Raw genomic sequence first — 17468 nt, 5'->3', positions numbered from 1 at the left:
TCCTTTCAACCTCGCTTTGGTTATATAACCCATCTTACCATATCTTGGATTCCTAGAGCTTTTATTGAGACGCTAAGCTCTCGCACCATCTTTTTGGAAGTCTGCTTAGTAATTTCCATGTCTTTGGTTTCTGGTTTTAATCCATTTGTTTTTTTCGACTTTCTTTCGGCATATTTTTAACTTAATTTACGTTCTCCAATCAATCTCATGACATTCCGAGTTATTTTTTAATACCGTGACGTCCAATTCTATATCTGAAGCTCACTTTTTCACTGTATTTCTGTTGAAAGGCCCGTTCTGGTATAAACACTTGTTATATTTATGGTATTCAATTCTTTATTAATATTTTCATATTTTTGTCCTATATTTTCTAAATATCAAAGTGCTCAAAGATTTAAATGTGTTGTCGTGTGCAGAAGAACTTTGTGGAGGGTGGAGCACCCCCAGCTGATGTCACACACAAATAAGTTTTTCTTGTACGAATCATGGTCCATTATTATGATGTCGAGACGAAAATGCAGTGTAAGCATTGAGGTTAACCACCGTCAACAAAGTTCACGATGTATTCAATAGCAGGAAAGGTCAAACAAACCATATTTTGATATACTGAAGGCATTTTCTGTAAATTATCTGGATAGACAGTTATAGGGGTTTATGATTCCAATTATGATTATTGGGGAAAATAGACCGATAAACCTGAAACACTTTTTAATGTTTATAAATTAGTTTTGAATTTATGAGAATATATTGTGCGTGATTAAGATAAGACGAAGTATTATAAAATTAGAAATCTCAAGTATTTTTACACCGTTTGTAGGTTCCTTGCTTTTTATTATAAAAACAAGTTTTAATTGAATTAAAACTGTGAAGGACGCGATTCTAGTGATAATGCTCCATATCCAAATACCATGTCGTCTATTGTATTGAAAGATACGAGGTGTGTCGCTTAAAATGGTCGGAATACCGAATTGGTGTTGTCATTATGACTTTTATGACATATTGTCTCAAATAACGTTTTTTTTTTCTATGTTGCGGATGACCCATACAAACATATTGATACTGTTTTGAAAGACGTAAGTTAGAATTACCAATCATTCCAACGCCGTGCTTGTAGAAGGATTTATAGGCTTCAATTTCAGTAATTCCTTTGATTTCTTACAGGCCAGTATTTTTTTTTGATATCAGCGACTAGCCAGTAGTCACTAGACGTTAGATCTGAACTATACTGTGGACGAGGAAGTGAATCAGTGCAATTTTTCCTTTATTTTTGCATTAAAACGATCCAACAATTCTAAGTAGTATTCGCTATTTATTGTCTCTCCCTTTTGGGAGGTAGTCGATGTACAATTTACCATAAACATCCCAAAATAATCTTTCCAGCTAATTGTTGTGCATTTAGACGCTACGGACCCGGTTCACCGGCTGCAGTCCACTCAGATGATAATCGTTTTAATACCGGAGTGAAATGATGGATCCTTGTTTTATTCATTGTCACATATCGACGCAAAAAATTTGATTTATTACGTGTAAACATAATCAAACATTGCTCTGAATCATCAACACGTTGTTGTTTTTGATCGACTGTGAGTAAACGCGTGGTCAAATGTTCACGCATAATTGTCAAGACTGCCTTTTGATATTTTGATAAAGTTTAATTTACGTTAAAATATAACCAATTTATGGATTTTTTTTTTCATGTTTTACGGAGTAACAACTTCAATTGGACAACCAAAATGTTCACCATAATCGGTGACTGTACGACCACGTTTAAATTCAGCAAACCAATTAAAAAAGGTTCTTATCGATGAAGCAGAGTCCGGATAACACTTTTAAAGCCATTGTTGACCTTAAACAGTATTTTTTCATCAAGAAGCAATGAAAAATTAACATAGGAAATTGTTTTGAAAAAAGCAAAAGTAGCTTCACTTAATTGGCCGTCACTTTTTTCTGACTAATCGAAATGTCGTGAAATTTTACACATAGTCTTTCGAAAGTTGCCATATGGATTAGACAATGGTCTTATTTTTATTATTTTCGTCATTTTACGACAAAAAAAGGAAAGAAAAAAAAAACTAAAACCAAAAGTGCAACATTACAAATTGGGTACAGAAATATGGAAATAGTTGAACCAAATGTGTAACAAATAGAATTTTTTTTAATATGGTCTACAGCACATGCCAATATTACATAGTTTTATATTATATTATATATCAAAGTCCTCTATTTTGCATTTTCCACGCAATATTTCTCCATTCCTTCCTGTTCACAGCTTTCCCTCTCCAATTCTGAACATTATTATTTTTTAGGTCTTCCATTACACAGTCACACCATCTCTTCCTTGGTCGCCCTTTTATCTTTTTTTCCTATTGGTTTTCTTTGCAGTACAAATTTTGGCATCCGTTCTTTATGCAGTCTCTTAATCATCTTACTCTCTGTCCCTTAATAAACGAGCTCATTTGAGCTTTTCCATAAAGTTCCTCCAATTGTTTATTAGTTCTTCTCTTCCAGCCCCCTGCTGTGTGTACTCCTCCGTAGATTCCTCTTAGTATCTTCCTCTCCCATCTTTCCATCATGGCTTCATGTACCATATGTTGCGGTGGGTCTTCTTGACACGTATTTTGACTCTCAGTTCTAATTCTTCTACCCCTTTTTCTTCTATTACTACTCCTAGATACTCAAAGTTGGAAACTCTTTCGAAATTGTACACTTTGTGTCTCTGTGTATCTCCCATGACCATATATTTTGTCTTCTCTTGATTTATTTCTAGTCCAAAATTTTTGGCTTCCTCTTCCAATTTTATCACTGCTTTCTTTAAGTGCTTCTTGGATTTTGCTATTAACGCTACGTCATCTGCGAAAGGTAGACATTGGCATTCGTTATTGAAGATTGTCCCATTAAAATTACTTCTAAAACCGTATTAAATAATACAGTGGTATCTTGTATTCATAGCAGGTGGTTTGTAATTCTTTCAGGAAGAAAATCTGATCCATTCTTGACCTATTAGCTCTAAAGCCCGTTTGACATTCCCGTAGGATTTTCTCGGCATATTCTTTTAGTCTGTTCTTTATTATCTTCGTTAGCACTTTATATTCTAAAAATGCAATTCCCCTATAGTTTTCGCAAAGCTGTTTATCACATTTTTTTAGAATCGGATATATTAGTGCTTTCCTTCATTCTTGGGGCATGCTCTCTCCTTCCCATATTATTTTCTCATCCGTATTTCAACATTTCAGTTGTAATTTCACTTTCCCCTGGTTTCTTGTTGGTTTTTTTTGTTCTGCTATTATGGATTTTACTTCTTCTTCACTTGGTACTTCTACTTTAATGCCGACTTCCTCTAGATCACTCCTTTGCTTGTCCTGCTTCATTCCCGTTTAGTAATTGCTGAAAGTGCTCTTTCCATTTCTGCATTATGTCTTGTGGTTCACGCAAAAGATAGTTGGAATCTCTGGATCTATTTTTGGCGACGGTTTAGTATTGTTCGCTAAAAACATGGAAGCAGGCACTTATACCGTTCCTTTTGCACGAAATCTCAGAAAATTTGAACTCGAATTACCGATACAGGACCAAGAACCCTGGATTCACGGGAATAACTCGGTTTAGGTCATCAATTTCATAAAGGGTTAGAATACAATGAGCGAAAAGTTTGTCATTCCATTTGACACAAGCGAGAAGAGGAAAATATGAAAGGGAAATATCGATATAAGAGAAGAAGATGTCAAAATCGAAATAATTGAGTTTGAACAAGTGGAGAATGTAGACGTTGATATTCAGCGCGATGGAAATCACGAAGCAGAAGTGGATGAAAGAGTCAGCGCAGCAATGTTATTGAGTATTAAGCTGAAATTATCTGGGAAAAAATAAATAACAAAAAATCACGAAAATGAACCATATGTCAACCAATTTTTATTAGTGCTAGTGAAAGCTGATTCCTTACTAAATATACTTGAGCAGAATCGGAGGAGTTCCTAGAAAGGAACGAGTAAAAAACGAAATATGGAAGTAATTACAAAAATTGAAAACCAACAGTTTAGATATCTTTGTAGAATGGAGAACAGTGGGTAGAGAAATGGAAAAGAGAAAACGAGGACGCCCGAAGAAATGTTGGGAAAAAATAATAACTATGATAAAAGCTAAAAAACTAACGATCAGGACGATATCGTAAATATGAACGATCCGTTGACCATTGATATGGAAATCAAATTAAAAAGCTGTTGCCGGTTGGAAACCACATCAGATGTTAACGTAGAGGTCAATGTCCACAAGACGTTGTGTAACCATTTATTGTTATTTTTAAATTATTGAATCACTTACTACTATAGAAAAGAAAATATTTTACAATGGAATAATTAATAATAAACTGAATGTTTTGACAACATCATAATAAAATTTTTTGCCGTCTATTACAAATTGTTCATCCTATTTTGTTTTTCTTAGTTTCAAAGACAATCAGAACTGTCCAAAAATAATTAAATATTTGCATTTGCTTACTAGGGCCTCAGTTCAGTTAGAAGTGTCTGGTCCAACAAAGAAAACACAAAAATTTCGAAAACAAAAATATTCATCTTTGAAATCAATCTCCTTTTAGGTCCACATATTTTTCCCAGCGACGTTCAATAAGATCGATACCCTTTTTATAATAGGAATCGTCAAGTTCCTCAAAATAGCCATTAACTGCCGAGATCACCTCTTCATTATTGAAAAATCTATGACCACTGAGCCGTTTCTTCAAACCTAGGAACAGAAAATAGTCCGAAGGGGCTAAATCTGGCGAATAAGGTGCATTGGATGACAATTCAGACTTGTGTGTGCTGATGCATCGTCTTGATGATAAAACACTTTCTTTTTAGCTAGATTTTTTCGTTCTAACGTTAAAATTAGTTCGCATAATACTCTCCGTTGATAGTTTTTCCTTTTTCAAGATAGTCAATGAAAATTGATCCCAAAAAACGACACCATGACCTTGTCCATAGATGGAACAGTCTTTGCCTTCTTTGGAGCTGGTTCTTCCTATAGTTATAAAACGACACTAAAATTATGTGAAAAAACATCTTCACGAAACTGTTTTTGTTCCATTGTGAGCAAATGCAGCGCCCATCTTGCGCACAGCAGTCTCATGTCCAAATTTTCAATTAATATGTGATGTACCGCAGTTTTTGGAATGCCTACATGTCTGGTAGCTCGCGCACTTCCACACGACGAGTCGTCACCTCATTTGGTCTACCACTGCGATGCTGGTCTTCGCAGATCGTACGGCAACGTTTAAACTCTGCTACTCAATATTCTATTGTTGATAACGAATAATTAGTCTCACCCAGAGTAGAATCTAGTTCAGGTTTTATATTGGTTGGGTTGAGACTTTTCAAATCTACGTATTGTATCACATAATGATGACCAATTTTTTCAATGTTTAAAAATTCACTGGAAACGTTTCGATGGCTGCTAAACAAATACTAAACAATGTGCTGTATATGCTGTATACTTTTGAAAACATCTCTAGTTCAGGCTAGGTACTTCTGGGACCATCCAAGTGTATATTATTCTATGGAACGTCAGGTTTGTTAGTAATAATTCAGAAACCAGAAGACGATGCGTGGATTTTAAACTCTGGGAGCTTATTTGTAACAACGAACAGGCAACAAATCATCCACCTCTGCTTGGTCAAAGAGGTTGCACTTTTTAGTTTTACTTGAAGCCTTTATAGCATTTCTATCTGGTGTTTCTAGTCCCAAATAAATTCAGCTAATTACGCCCATTCCTAACCTATAAAAAATTTGCAGAGAAATTTCACATCAACGTCTCCAATGTTGAAAAAATAGATATTTTGATGCGAATTTTCGAAGATCGTTTTACTGATTTCAAAAAAGTTGAACCACCGCTAGACATTTTCAGCAACCCTTTTAACATTTCCTCTGAGAATGCACCAGAGTCAACGCAGCTGGAATTAATAGACATTCAAATTAAAGAGAATTTAGAAAACAAATTTAATGAAGTAGTTGATAAAAACAATTACAAATAATTGCGAAAAAACGCACTAAATGCAGAAGCCTATTTGGTTCAACTTCCTCTCATGAATCTCAACAAAAGGAAAATAGGAAAAATAGGAACCGGCTAACCAATGAGAGTTTGGAAGCAATTTTTCGTATGGCGACATCTACTTTGGAGCCATATATTAAAATAATCGTGAAATCTATGCATCAAAGTGAACTTTTAGTTACATAACAATTAAGTTTAGTTTTATAAGTTTAATTAAGTTTGTTTTTGATTTTACATATATTCAGTTAATTTTGGAATTATATTATCTGAAATTAAATATTATCCAGCTGTTTACATTACAGCCAATGTGATCCCAGAAGAATAACAATACGAAAAGAAAACATACACACATGTTGTCAATCTCTACACCAAATTTGTTATACATATCAGGTGCGGAAAGTTGAGGGCGAATGATGATGATTTTTATTTGTAGCGGCCCGCCTTTGGATCTTAATCCCTCAAGTGGCCAGTGTTCTACACAATAAGTTGGTATACAGTCATAGGAATGCCTTTGGTTATCCAATTTTCTTTTCTTAAAACTAAAATGTGTATACAAAACGAATATTTTTAGTTGAAATCATAAAGCCTGCACTTTTTTTTTTTAATTGTAATGGAATGTATCTTTTTTCGAGAAAAAAACGTATCAACGCGTCTTTGATTTCGAAGATGATCGCGATAGTCGTAGAAAAAAAAATAGTAGATATCTGAAATTTGTGTAAACACTACGTCTCAGCACGAAATAATACGATGATAACGTTATCAGTAATGTAGAGCACACATTTCACTTCCACTAACAAAGGTCAAAATTCTAATGATACACTTCATACTTTATATACATGAAAGCATCATTCACAAGATTTTAGTACCATATTTATTAAAATACCATCCTCCATCAGTACCTCCTCTTTACGAGGGTTGTTTGAAAAGTTTTCGACCAAACAAGTTAGTTTATAGCCTGGGCGCTAGTTTTAATGGGCGTACTGAGTTGAATTGAATTGAATAGAAACAGTACAGGATCAAGCTAAAATTTCATGCCGTTTTATAGACCCCCATCAAACTAAAGTGGTTTTAGAATAAATACAAGGGTTTCTTCATTTACCTTTTCCAATAAAGTCGCCCGATCTGATTCCCATTGAAAATATCTTTTATATTATTTTCTTCCTTCTGCCGAGGCTTCCAAAAGATGACACAGGTCGGCACGGGATTATTAATGAGGTGATGTTAAATGGTTAAGCTCAGTTTTTATATGCGAGGGTGGTTCAAATATAAACTAGAATTTTGCTATAAAAAATTTTATTATACAAATCTGAAACCGTTAGACATCATCAAAACAATCGAAGACATATATAAGGACACCAAAATACAGGCTAGAATAGACGGAGAGAAGAAATAAACATAGGCAAGGGTATGAGACAGAGATTCCTTAAGCCCCCCTGCTTTTTAATCGCAGACGATGCTATCCTCATAGCAGAAAGTGAAGACGACCTACAAAGATTTGTCCACAAGTTTAACATAGTAGCAAAGAAGCTAAACATGGTAATTTCATCCCAAAAAACAAAAACACTGGTCATTAGCAACAAAACGATTAGATGTAAGATAAAAATCGACGGTACCAGCATTGAACAGATCATGAAAACTAATTACTTAGGTATCAGTCACTATCAAGCTGTGGAGATGTAGAATCAGAAGTAAAAAAACAAATACAGTAAGCCAATAGAGCAGCAGGATGCCTGCCTTTGCTGAATTTACCAATGAAACGAACCTGGCGAAACCGCAAGTCAAGTCATTGATTTGGACGAACTTACGCCCCCGTAAATTTTTTTGTTTTAGCTTTTGAACTGTTTATAATCTCGGAATCATTTGCTTTTATTTGAAACAGCAATTGACAATTCCGCTAAGCAAACTCTTTTCTCTATCATATAAAAGTGTGTTCCCTGCAGATTGGAAACTTGCTATGATTCAACCAATACCAAAAAAGAGGTTCCCAACAACTACCTTCCAATTGCTTTAACCCAGTCATTACCAAGGACATGGAGAAAGTCGTTTACCAACAAATCTTCACATATCTCGAGTCTACTAATATGGAATTAAATTATAGAGAAATATGGAAAATCCAGAACAATCGCATTGGACATATCGAAGGTTTTTGAGGTTTGGCATGACAAACTTCTAAATAAATCAAGATTTGTCGTCCTCACTTAGCGACTTGCTTAGTAGCTTTCTCAAAAACCGATCCGTCCAGGTCGCTATCGATGGACACACCTCAGAAATGTTTGAGGTCAACGCTGGTGTTCCCCTTCTGTACATCAATGATCTCCCCGACAAAACTGCAAACCCGATCTATAGCTTCGCCGACTATAGTCTACTGGTGTCCCAAATCAGTAGGAAGGAACCGATCTTTAAAACTTATTGGTTTGGGGTGGAAGCGATCTGAGTTAGTTTAATACAGTAAAGACTCAGGATGCTAATTGTACATTGAGGATGGTTCTGCAGCTCACGATTCAGTACTGTCTTCACTTAAGATATCACCATCACCGCAAATTTTCTTCCTCTACGAGGCCCAGATTCGTCCACGTTTGGAGTATTGCTCGTACATTTGGAGCGATCCAAAGTCGACCAGAGCTGTCCAGCATAATCCCGCCTAGAGCAGTTTTTTCGAGACCCTACTCGACATGCAGACGTGGTTCATGAACAACGAGTTCGCCTGCAGACGCCCAGAACTTCAATTTGTCGGGAATCATTTCTTTGGAGAAGTCCAAGCCTGTGGAATCGGCTACCAAGGCACGTCTTTCTCGAACACTACAACCTACAGAAGTTTAAAATTAATATCCACAAGCGTCTCCATACGGCAGGCACACTACTCGAATATACTAGAGTCTACATTCCTGTGCTTGTTTTTAAGATAAAAAAAGGGGTGAAAATTGTAATAAGTAAATTTTTTTCATGATTCCAATACATTTTAATTGTGTACCTCCTTCGTATATAGTTCTGGGTATTGTGTTGAATTATTATTATTATTATAATTAAACTTTATTCAATTTGATATTCATTTCAATATTGGAATTTATTTCCATATAAAACTAGTATGTTCAGATTAGTTTTCTTCCAAAGTCAGCTTTTTATTTATTACTAACGTAGGAAACAACGGAAATTGTTGAAGTAGGTATCAAATAAGAAACGCGTAAAGTATGTCAACGTACCTTCATTTGGTCAAGTAAGTAGATTATCTAACGTATCTAAGAATTTATAGACCAGGGCTAAAGCCTTTAAAAATCGCCAACAACGAAAGGAAAAGGTAGTAGGATGGAACCTATTGGAACGGAGGAAGGGAATCTAACAAAAGTGGAAGATAAAATATTTTAGCTTGCAGAGCGGGTCTAAATATTCTTTGAAACCGTTCAAAACACAGTTGTACGAATAGCTACAGACGCAATTTGTACAACCCCAGGTGAATGCTATACAATACCAAAAGGCGTACCACCTCTAAGCTTGCATCGCAAGCCTCTATCTCTTTCATATGGTTGAAAGAGCACTCGACTTATATAAATACCTTCACAGAACCTCAATTTTCTACCAAAAAATATTCAGATCCTTCCACTTTGGTTGATTCCATGCCCAAAATTAAAATGGTAAACAGATTGACGCTCCACTTAAACTGTTTTCTAAAAGAAATAAAAAACTAACAAAACCACTGAAGTTTCTAAATCTTTGGATGGAGAAACAACAACTTGAATACAACTTCTACATACACTCGTTCATAAAAATCAAAAAGTCTCTATCTCTAATATCAATAGATCCACTCAGCTAACTTCAAATTATCCAAATTATATACCAAAACGTTCAAAGCTGATCAAAGCAAAAAAGCGTGAATCCTTGGACCCAACCAACATCAAACAGACCACACCAAGAGTCATGGGAATTTAACTCATAAAAAATATGACTGAGGGTGTGATGCAGATCGTAGTGTGCAACATATAGTGAAGTAAACAATATGAAGTCATGGGAAAGGCTTGAAACTATAGAAAATATAATTTGTTATAAGTAAGAGTTTAACATTTAAAAATCACTTCTATTAATTAGTCGAGTATTGCAGTGTCTTAAAAGTTATTTCTTTAAGAAAACATAATCATAAAATTCAAAAATTGATATTCAAATTGACCTTAGATAGAAATATTAAGTTAACGAAATCATTGTTAATTTTCATTCGTTAGATGGCACGAGTACGATTTCCGTGGTGCCTGCCATTTTGTAAATCGACCCAAAACAAATCGAAAATGAAGAATGAAATTTTTCGATATCTCGCTTCGCTTTCGAGATATCAATACTTGAAGTTGGAAAAATCAACCTAACCTAACTTAACCTTCTCGTGGTGCACTTTGAGTGTAAAAAAATCAAAAATCGCTCTTGTTTATTGAATTACAAGATTCATATTGAATTTGAAGTGATAAAATATACATTTGAAACGAAGTATCGAACGCCATCTGTTCAATAAAGCGAATTTTGAACTAACGTTTGATTATAACTTTCAAGTATCGATATCTCGAAAACGAAGCGAGATATCGAAAAATTTCATTCTTCATTTTCGATTCATTTTGGCCTAATTAAGACAAATCCGCTGTTAAATCGCGGAAATCGTACTCTCCTCCGTTATATTATGATGTAAATTTTTATAGGTTAGGTCGTTATGAGAGAGTTGAATTTCATAGGTTAGGTGAGGTTAGTTAGTTACTGATAACGTTGAATTTCTTTCATAGAATTTGTTTTTTTATAATCTAAAAGATATGCATAGATTACTTTTAAGTTTTTTTATTAATATAAAAATCGTTACTTCTAAAATTAGGTGTTTTTCGTAGTTATTTTCAAAACTTTGAGATCTCATAATTCATAGAATGACCTTCATAAAAAACGTGATGCCAAATAACATCTATATTCCGCAGGTTTTTCTCTCTTTTTTTTTTAATTATTTGAGAAAACTCATCAAACTAATGTATATTGTTTTCTCTATTAGAAAGTAGAGATTTCAATGAACAAAAAGCCCATTAACTTTTTTAAGAGAAGCCGATATTTTGATGTAAGATGTAATCAGGCTACTTTTTCAGTATTAATTCAAAATAATTTTGAAAAATAGATATTTCAAAAAAAAATTCGGTGTGTTTTGGACAAAACAAGCTAAGATTTGGTAATTATACACTTTCATGGTCACCTGGTTTTTTGGCTCTAGAAAATCGAAAAATGGATGGAATTTAATGATCTTGGTGTCAAAATGTTCCATTTTACGGCGGATTCATAAAAAAAATTAGTAGAAATAGCTGGAATGAAAATTTCTCATAGTTTTACTGTTTTAAATCGTAAAAAAAACGGTTTTGCAAAATAATCCTTTACAAAAAATTATCTCATTATCAGATAAAGTTTTTATATTTTTTTTTGTATTCTACATAAATTACAAAAGAATCCAAAAAGAATGATTTTTTCAGTTTTTATAGCTTAAAATGAAATCGATGAAAAACAATCAATTTTCGTGATTAGTTTCGTACTATATTCTTCAATGTTAATAGTTTTTGGACCATTAAAAATCGAAAAATAGATCAATTTTATAATTTTGGTCTCAAAATGTTCCATTTTACGACGAATTTATGAAAAACACGGGGGTAGTGGCTGAATTTGCGGTTTTTAATAGTTTTAAACCTTAAATAGTAGAAAAACTTTTTTTTTTCAAAATATTTTTTTATGTAAATTGCGAAAAAAAATATACGAACTTGATTCCACGACCTCAGAAACAGTTACGAAGGATTATATGTAGAAAGTCATTTTTTTTTCATTTAAAGTCATGAAACTGTAAAAAATATTTATTTTTTTTATAAATTCGCCGTAAAATGGAACATTTTGAGACCAAGATCATTAAAATCCATCCATTTTTCGATTTTCTAGAGCCAACCTAACCTAACCTAACCTAACCTAACCAAAAAACCAGGTGACCGCGAAAGTGTATAATTACCATAATTTTTTGTAAAGGATTATTTTGCAAAACCGTTTTTTTTACGATTTAAAACAGTAAAACCATGAGAAATTTTCATTCCAGCTATTTTTACTAATTTTTTTTATAAATCCGCCGTAAAATGGAACATTTTAAGACCAAGATCATTAAAATCCATCCATTTTTCGATTTTCTAGAGCCAAAAAACCAGGTGACCGCGAAAGTGTATGATTACCTAAGATTTCTCTAAATTTTGTAAAAAAAAACCAAAACGTTTGTTATTCAAGTTTTTCATTTAAATTTTGAGGTTATGTGAACAAAAGTTGTACAATTTATCATTACCTACAACTACTTTTATTATTCAACTTTTTTTAATATGGCTTAAAAATCGTACTACAATTTTTTTTGTTTAAAAAATTATCGAAACTGGTCCATTAATTATTATACTTTGTCAGTTAACCCAATAATTTGATTCTACTCTAAAATGTGACAACAAAATTTGTTTTTATGTAATTGAATAACCGAAGATTATTGTAGTATAGGAATTTTTTAATTATAAATAAAAATATAACAGAAAACCGCCGTTGTGAATTACTAACCCGCCTCAACCCTCCATCGGTAAACAAGTCGAATTTCCATAGCAACAAGTGTTGTTTGCGCGGAAGAGCGAGATAGACGGATCCATGTAAAACGATCGTACCATTTCTATCACAATTTAAAATTGTTTATTCCGTCATATCAAATGTCTACAAGGTCAACATTATGTTAATTAATAAGGTATCAGAATATTACGGAACGCTCAATATTCTTTTTGTAAAACGAAATGAAATAAAACAGCATTTATTTTATTCGGACTAACCTCGGGGGAGTAGCATCCACCACGAAATTGCTAAATGTCTGTCTGGTGGGGGGATACCACGGATTTTCCATATCGTTCACTAACACTTCACTACGGTTCCTCGTTAAAGACGATAACATCACTTTTATAACAAAAATCACTTCATACCGTGTCTTATTTGAGTTTCCATCACCGTAATAGGCGAATTACGTGCAAAAAATTAACTACAATCGGTAGATAACCTACGAACATATCAACCGTCTGTTTGAGACTACTCGCGGCCAACTGTGCGTTTATTCGTCACATGGTCGGTCGTAGGCATCCGCGAATCGCGATACCGCGATTTTCGCGGACGGCGCAACCGACTGGGACAATATTTTTTTGCTGTTTTGATTCACAGCTCACAGAACTTTGTTACTACGTCATCAACTATATATTATACGGGTTGCCTCACAATTAATTTATAAAACCAAACAAATGGGATATACTACGAGGGCAGATTGAAGTATTAATGACATCTAGCGTGTCAACAATTTTTTTAAATCATTCTAATTACGCGCGTGTGTCACACACCAAGTCTGACGAACAATGCATTAAATGATGTATGGGCAGGCGTTGTGTCTGTCGTAAAAACAAAATTCGTTTTTTGATTCACGTAAAAAAAACGAAGATATTTGCGTATTGATTTTACTGGAATAGTTAGAAGATTCTGAAAATTTTTTTTTCTATTCTTGTTGCGTTATTTTTTCCACCATTCTTCGTTGTTTGTTTCTACAGTGAATTTTGACACCTCAAACCCTTTTCGAACTCTAAAAAATTACTTAAACTGGATTTATTTTTACTAACTAATACTCTATTCTGATTAAAACAAATATTGATGACTTAAGCCACAATAATTCATTAAAATAACCATGGTATTGAATTTTTTTTTTTGCACAGATGCATACTTTTGAAACTTGTCTGAAAAGTTCGTATGTAACATAGAAAAAATGTTTTTTTTTCTATAGAATTTGATTTTATTAGAAACTAGTTTTTCTGTTGGATTTCGTGGAAAAATTTTACTTTTTGCTTCAGTTTATTCAAAAAATAATGGATTCTGTGGGAGGTACACGCGCACCTTGTATCACAATACAAGAGCAAAGGGCCAAAAGTTGAATTTTCGACCCATGTAGTGGAATGTACTTCTCATAGGGACTATTAGACTATTAGAAATAGTGTGTCTGGGTTTGATTTTGTATAAAAACGATTTTCTTGATACAGTGTTGTTAGAAAATGTACTTTTTGGTTGATTTGGGTCAAAAAAACAGCTTCTTTTCAACTCTAGTTAGAACAAAATAGCTTTTCAAATCATAGTTATAAAGAAAATGGTTTTTCTGTTTTTTCTTTTCGGGAAAAAATCGATTATTTTGGTTTGTGTTTGTTAAAAATGTACATTTTGCTTCAACTAGTGGAAAATATTGGTTTCGTTTAGTCTAATATTTGCAAAAAATGGTTTTCCAACTCTAGTTCAGATGAAAATGGTTTTTCTGGGTTCGATTTCGTGTGAAAATCAATTTTCTTGGTACAATTTCGTTAATTTTGGTCAAAAAACAGCTTCTTTCCAACTCTAGTTAGAACAAAAAAGCTTTTCAAATCATAGTTATAAAGAAAATGGTTTTTCTGTTTTTTATTTTTGGGAAAAAAATCGATTTTCTTGGTTTGTGTTTGTTAAAAAATGTACTTTTTGCTCCAAATAGTGGAAAAAATTGGTTTCCTTTAGTCTAATATTTGCAAAAAATGGTTTTCCAACTCTAGTTTCGATGAAAATGGGTTTTCTGGGTTCGATTTCGTGTAAAAATCGGTTTTTCTGGGCACAATTTCGTTAAAAAATCTACTTTTTGGTTCATTTTGGTCAAAAAACAGCTTCTTTTCAACTCTAGTTAGAACAAAATAGCTTTTCAAATCATAGTTATAAAGAAAATGGTTTTTCTGTTTTTTATTTTTGGGAAAAAATCGATTTTCTTGGTTTGTGTTTGTTAAAAAATGTACTTTTTGCTCCAAATAGTGGAAAAAATTGGTTTCCTTTAGTCTAATATTTGCAAAAAATGGTTTTCCAACTCTAGTTTCGATGAAAATGGGTTTTCTGGGTTCGATTTCGTGTAAAAATCGGTTTTTCTGGGCACAATTTCGTTAAAAAATCTACTTTTTGGTTCATTTTGGTCAAAAAACAGCTTCTTTTCAACTCTAGTTAGAACAAAATAGCTTTTCAAATCATAGTTATAAAGAAAATGGTTTTTCTGTTTTTTATTTTTGGGAAAAAATCGATTTTCTTGGTTTGTGTTTGTTAAAAAATGTACTTTTTGCTCCAAATAGTGGAAAAAATTGGTTTCCTTTAGTCTAATATTTGCAAATAATGGTTTTCCAACTCTAGTTTCGATGAAAATGGGTTTTCTGGGTTCGATTTCGTGTAAAAATCGGTTTTTCTGGGCACAATTTCGTTAAAAAATCTACTTTTTGGTTCATTTTGGTCAAAAAACAGCTTCTTTTCAACTCTAGTTAGAACAAAATAGCTTTTCAAATCATAGTTATAAAGAAAATGGTTTTTCTGTTTTTTATTTTTGGGAAAAAATCGATTTTCTTGGTTTGTGTTTGTTAAAAAATGTACTTTTTGCTCCAAATAGTGGAAAAAATTGGTTTCCTTTAGTCTAATATTTGCAAAAAATGGTTTTCCAACTCTAGTTTCGATGAAAATGGGTTTTCTGGGTTCGATTTCGTGTAAAAATCGGTTTTTCTGGGCACAATTTCGTTAAAAAATCTACTTTTTGGTTCATTTTGGTCAAAAAACAGCTTCTTTTCAACTCTAGTTAGAACAAAAAAGCTTTTCAAATCATAGTTATAAAGAAAATGGTTTTTCTGTTTTTTATTTTTGGGAAAAAATCGATTTTCTTGGTTTGTGTTTGTTAAAAAATGTACTTTTTGCTCCAAATAGTGGAAAAAATTGGTTTCCTTTAGTCTAATATTTGCAAAAAATGGTTTTCCAACTCTAGTTTCGATGAAAATGGGTTTTCTGGGTTCGATTTCGTGTAAAAATCGGTTTTTCTGGGCACAATTTCGTTAAAAAATCTACTTTTTCGTTAATTTTGGTCAAAAAACAGCTTCTTTCCAACTCTAGTTAAAACAAAATAGCTTTTCAAATCATAGTTATAAAGAAAATGGTTTTTCTGTTTTTTCTTTTTGGGAAAAAATCGATTTTCTTGGTTTGTGTTTGTTAAAAAATGTACTTTTTGCTCCAAATAGTGGAAAAAATTGGTTTCGTTTAGTCTAATATATGCAAAAAATGGTTTTCCAACTCTACTTTCGATGAGTATGGTTTTTCTGGGTTCGATTTCGTGTAAAAATCGGTTTTTCTTGGTACAATTTCGTTAAAAAATCTACTTTTTCGTTAATTTTGGTCAAAAAACAGCTTCTTTCCAACTCTAGTTAAAACAAAATAGCTTTTCAAATCATAGTTATAAAGAAAATGGTTTTTCTGTTTTTTCTTTTTGGGAAAAAAATCGATTATTTTGGTTTGTGTTTGTTAAAAAATGTACATTTTGCTTCAACTAGTGGAAAAAATTGGTTTCGTTTAGTCTAATATATGCAAAAAATGGTTTTCCAACTCTACTTTCGATGAGTATGGTTTTTCTGGGTTCGATTTCGTGTAAAAATCGGTTTTTCTTGGTATAATTTCGTTAAAAAATCTACTTTTTCGTTAATTTTGGTCAAAAAACAGCTTCTTTCCAACTCTAGTTAAAACAAAATAGCTTTTCAAATCATAGTTATAAAGAAAATGGTTTTTCTGTTTTTTCTTTTTGGGAAAAAATCGATTATTTTGGTTTGTGTTTGTTAAAAAATGTACATTTTGCTTCAACTAGTGGAAAAAATTGGTTTCGTTTAGTCTAATATATGCAAAAAATGGTTTTCCAACTCTACTTTCGATGAGTATGGTTTTTCTGGGTTCGATTTCGTGTAAAAATCGGTTTTTCTTGGTATAATTTCGTTAAAAAATCTACTTTTTCGTTAATTTTGGTCAAAAAACAGCTTCTTTCCAACTCTAGTTAAAACAAAATAGCTTTTCAAATCATAGTTATAAAGAAAATGGTTTTTCTGTTTTTTCTTTTTGGGAAAAAATCGATTTTCTTGGTTTGTGTTTGTTAAAAAATGTACTTTTTGCTCCAAATAGTGGAAAAAATTGGTTTCGTTTAGTCTAATATATGCAAAAAATGGTTTTCCAACTCTACTTTCGATGAGTATGGTTTTTCTGGGTTCGATTTCGTGTAAAAATCGGTTTTTCTTGGTACAATTTCGTTAAAAAATCTACTTTTTCGTTAATTTTGGTCAAAAAACAGCTTCTTTCCAACTCTAGTTAAAACAAAATAGCTTTTCAAATCATAGTTATAAAGAAAATGGTTTTTCTGTTTTTTCTTTTTGGGAAAAAATCGATTATTTTGGTTTGTGTTTGTTAAAAAATGTACATTTTGCTTCAACTAGTGGAAAAAATTGGTTTCGTTTAGTCTAATATATGCAAAAAATGGTTTTCCAACTCTACTTTCGATGAGTATGGTTTTTCTGGGTTCGATTTCGTGTAAAAATCGGTTTTTC

At 32.7% G+C, this 17468-nt stretch overlaps 1 protein-coding gene across 2 annotated transcripts in view; it reads right to left on the bottom strand.

The window, feature by feature from the left end:
• Positions 1–17468, bottom strand: part of LOC130443617 (protein cycle-like) — a 97597-nt gene that overhangs the window by 61137 nt on the left and 18992 nt on the right. Inside the window, exon 1 of one of the 2 annotated variants that reach the window (XM_056778399.1) lies at positions 12870–13282. The exons of the other annotated variant lie outside the window; for it this stretch is intronic. Within the exon in view, the coding sequence (XP_056634377.1) occupies positions 12870–12988 (119 nt within the window). The 5' untranslated portion in view covers positions 12989–13282. Of the gene's footprint in view, positions 1–12869; positions 13283–17468 lie in introns of those variants that run through there. 2 annotated transcript variants of the gene reach the window in all.

Source organism: Diorhabda sublineata, chromosome 4, assembly GCF_026230105.1.
Source record: "Diorhabda sublineata isolate icDioSubl1.1 chromosome 4, icDioSubl1.1, whole genome shotgun sequence".
In the NCBI taxonomy this organism is placed as follows: domain Eukaryota; kingdom Metazoa; phylum Arthropoda; class Insecta; order Coleoptera; family Chrysomelidae; genus Diorhabda; species Diorhabda sublineata.
This window is presented reverse-complemented; position numbering and strand designations above follow the sequence as displayed.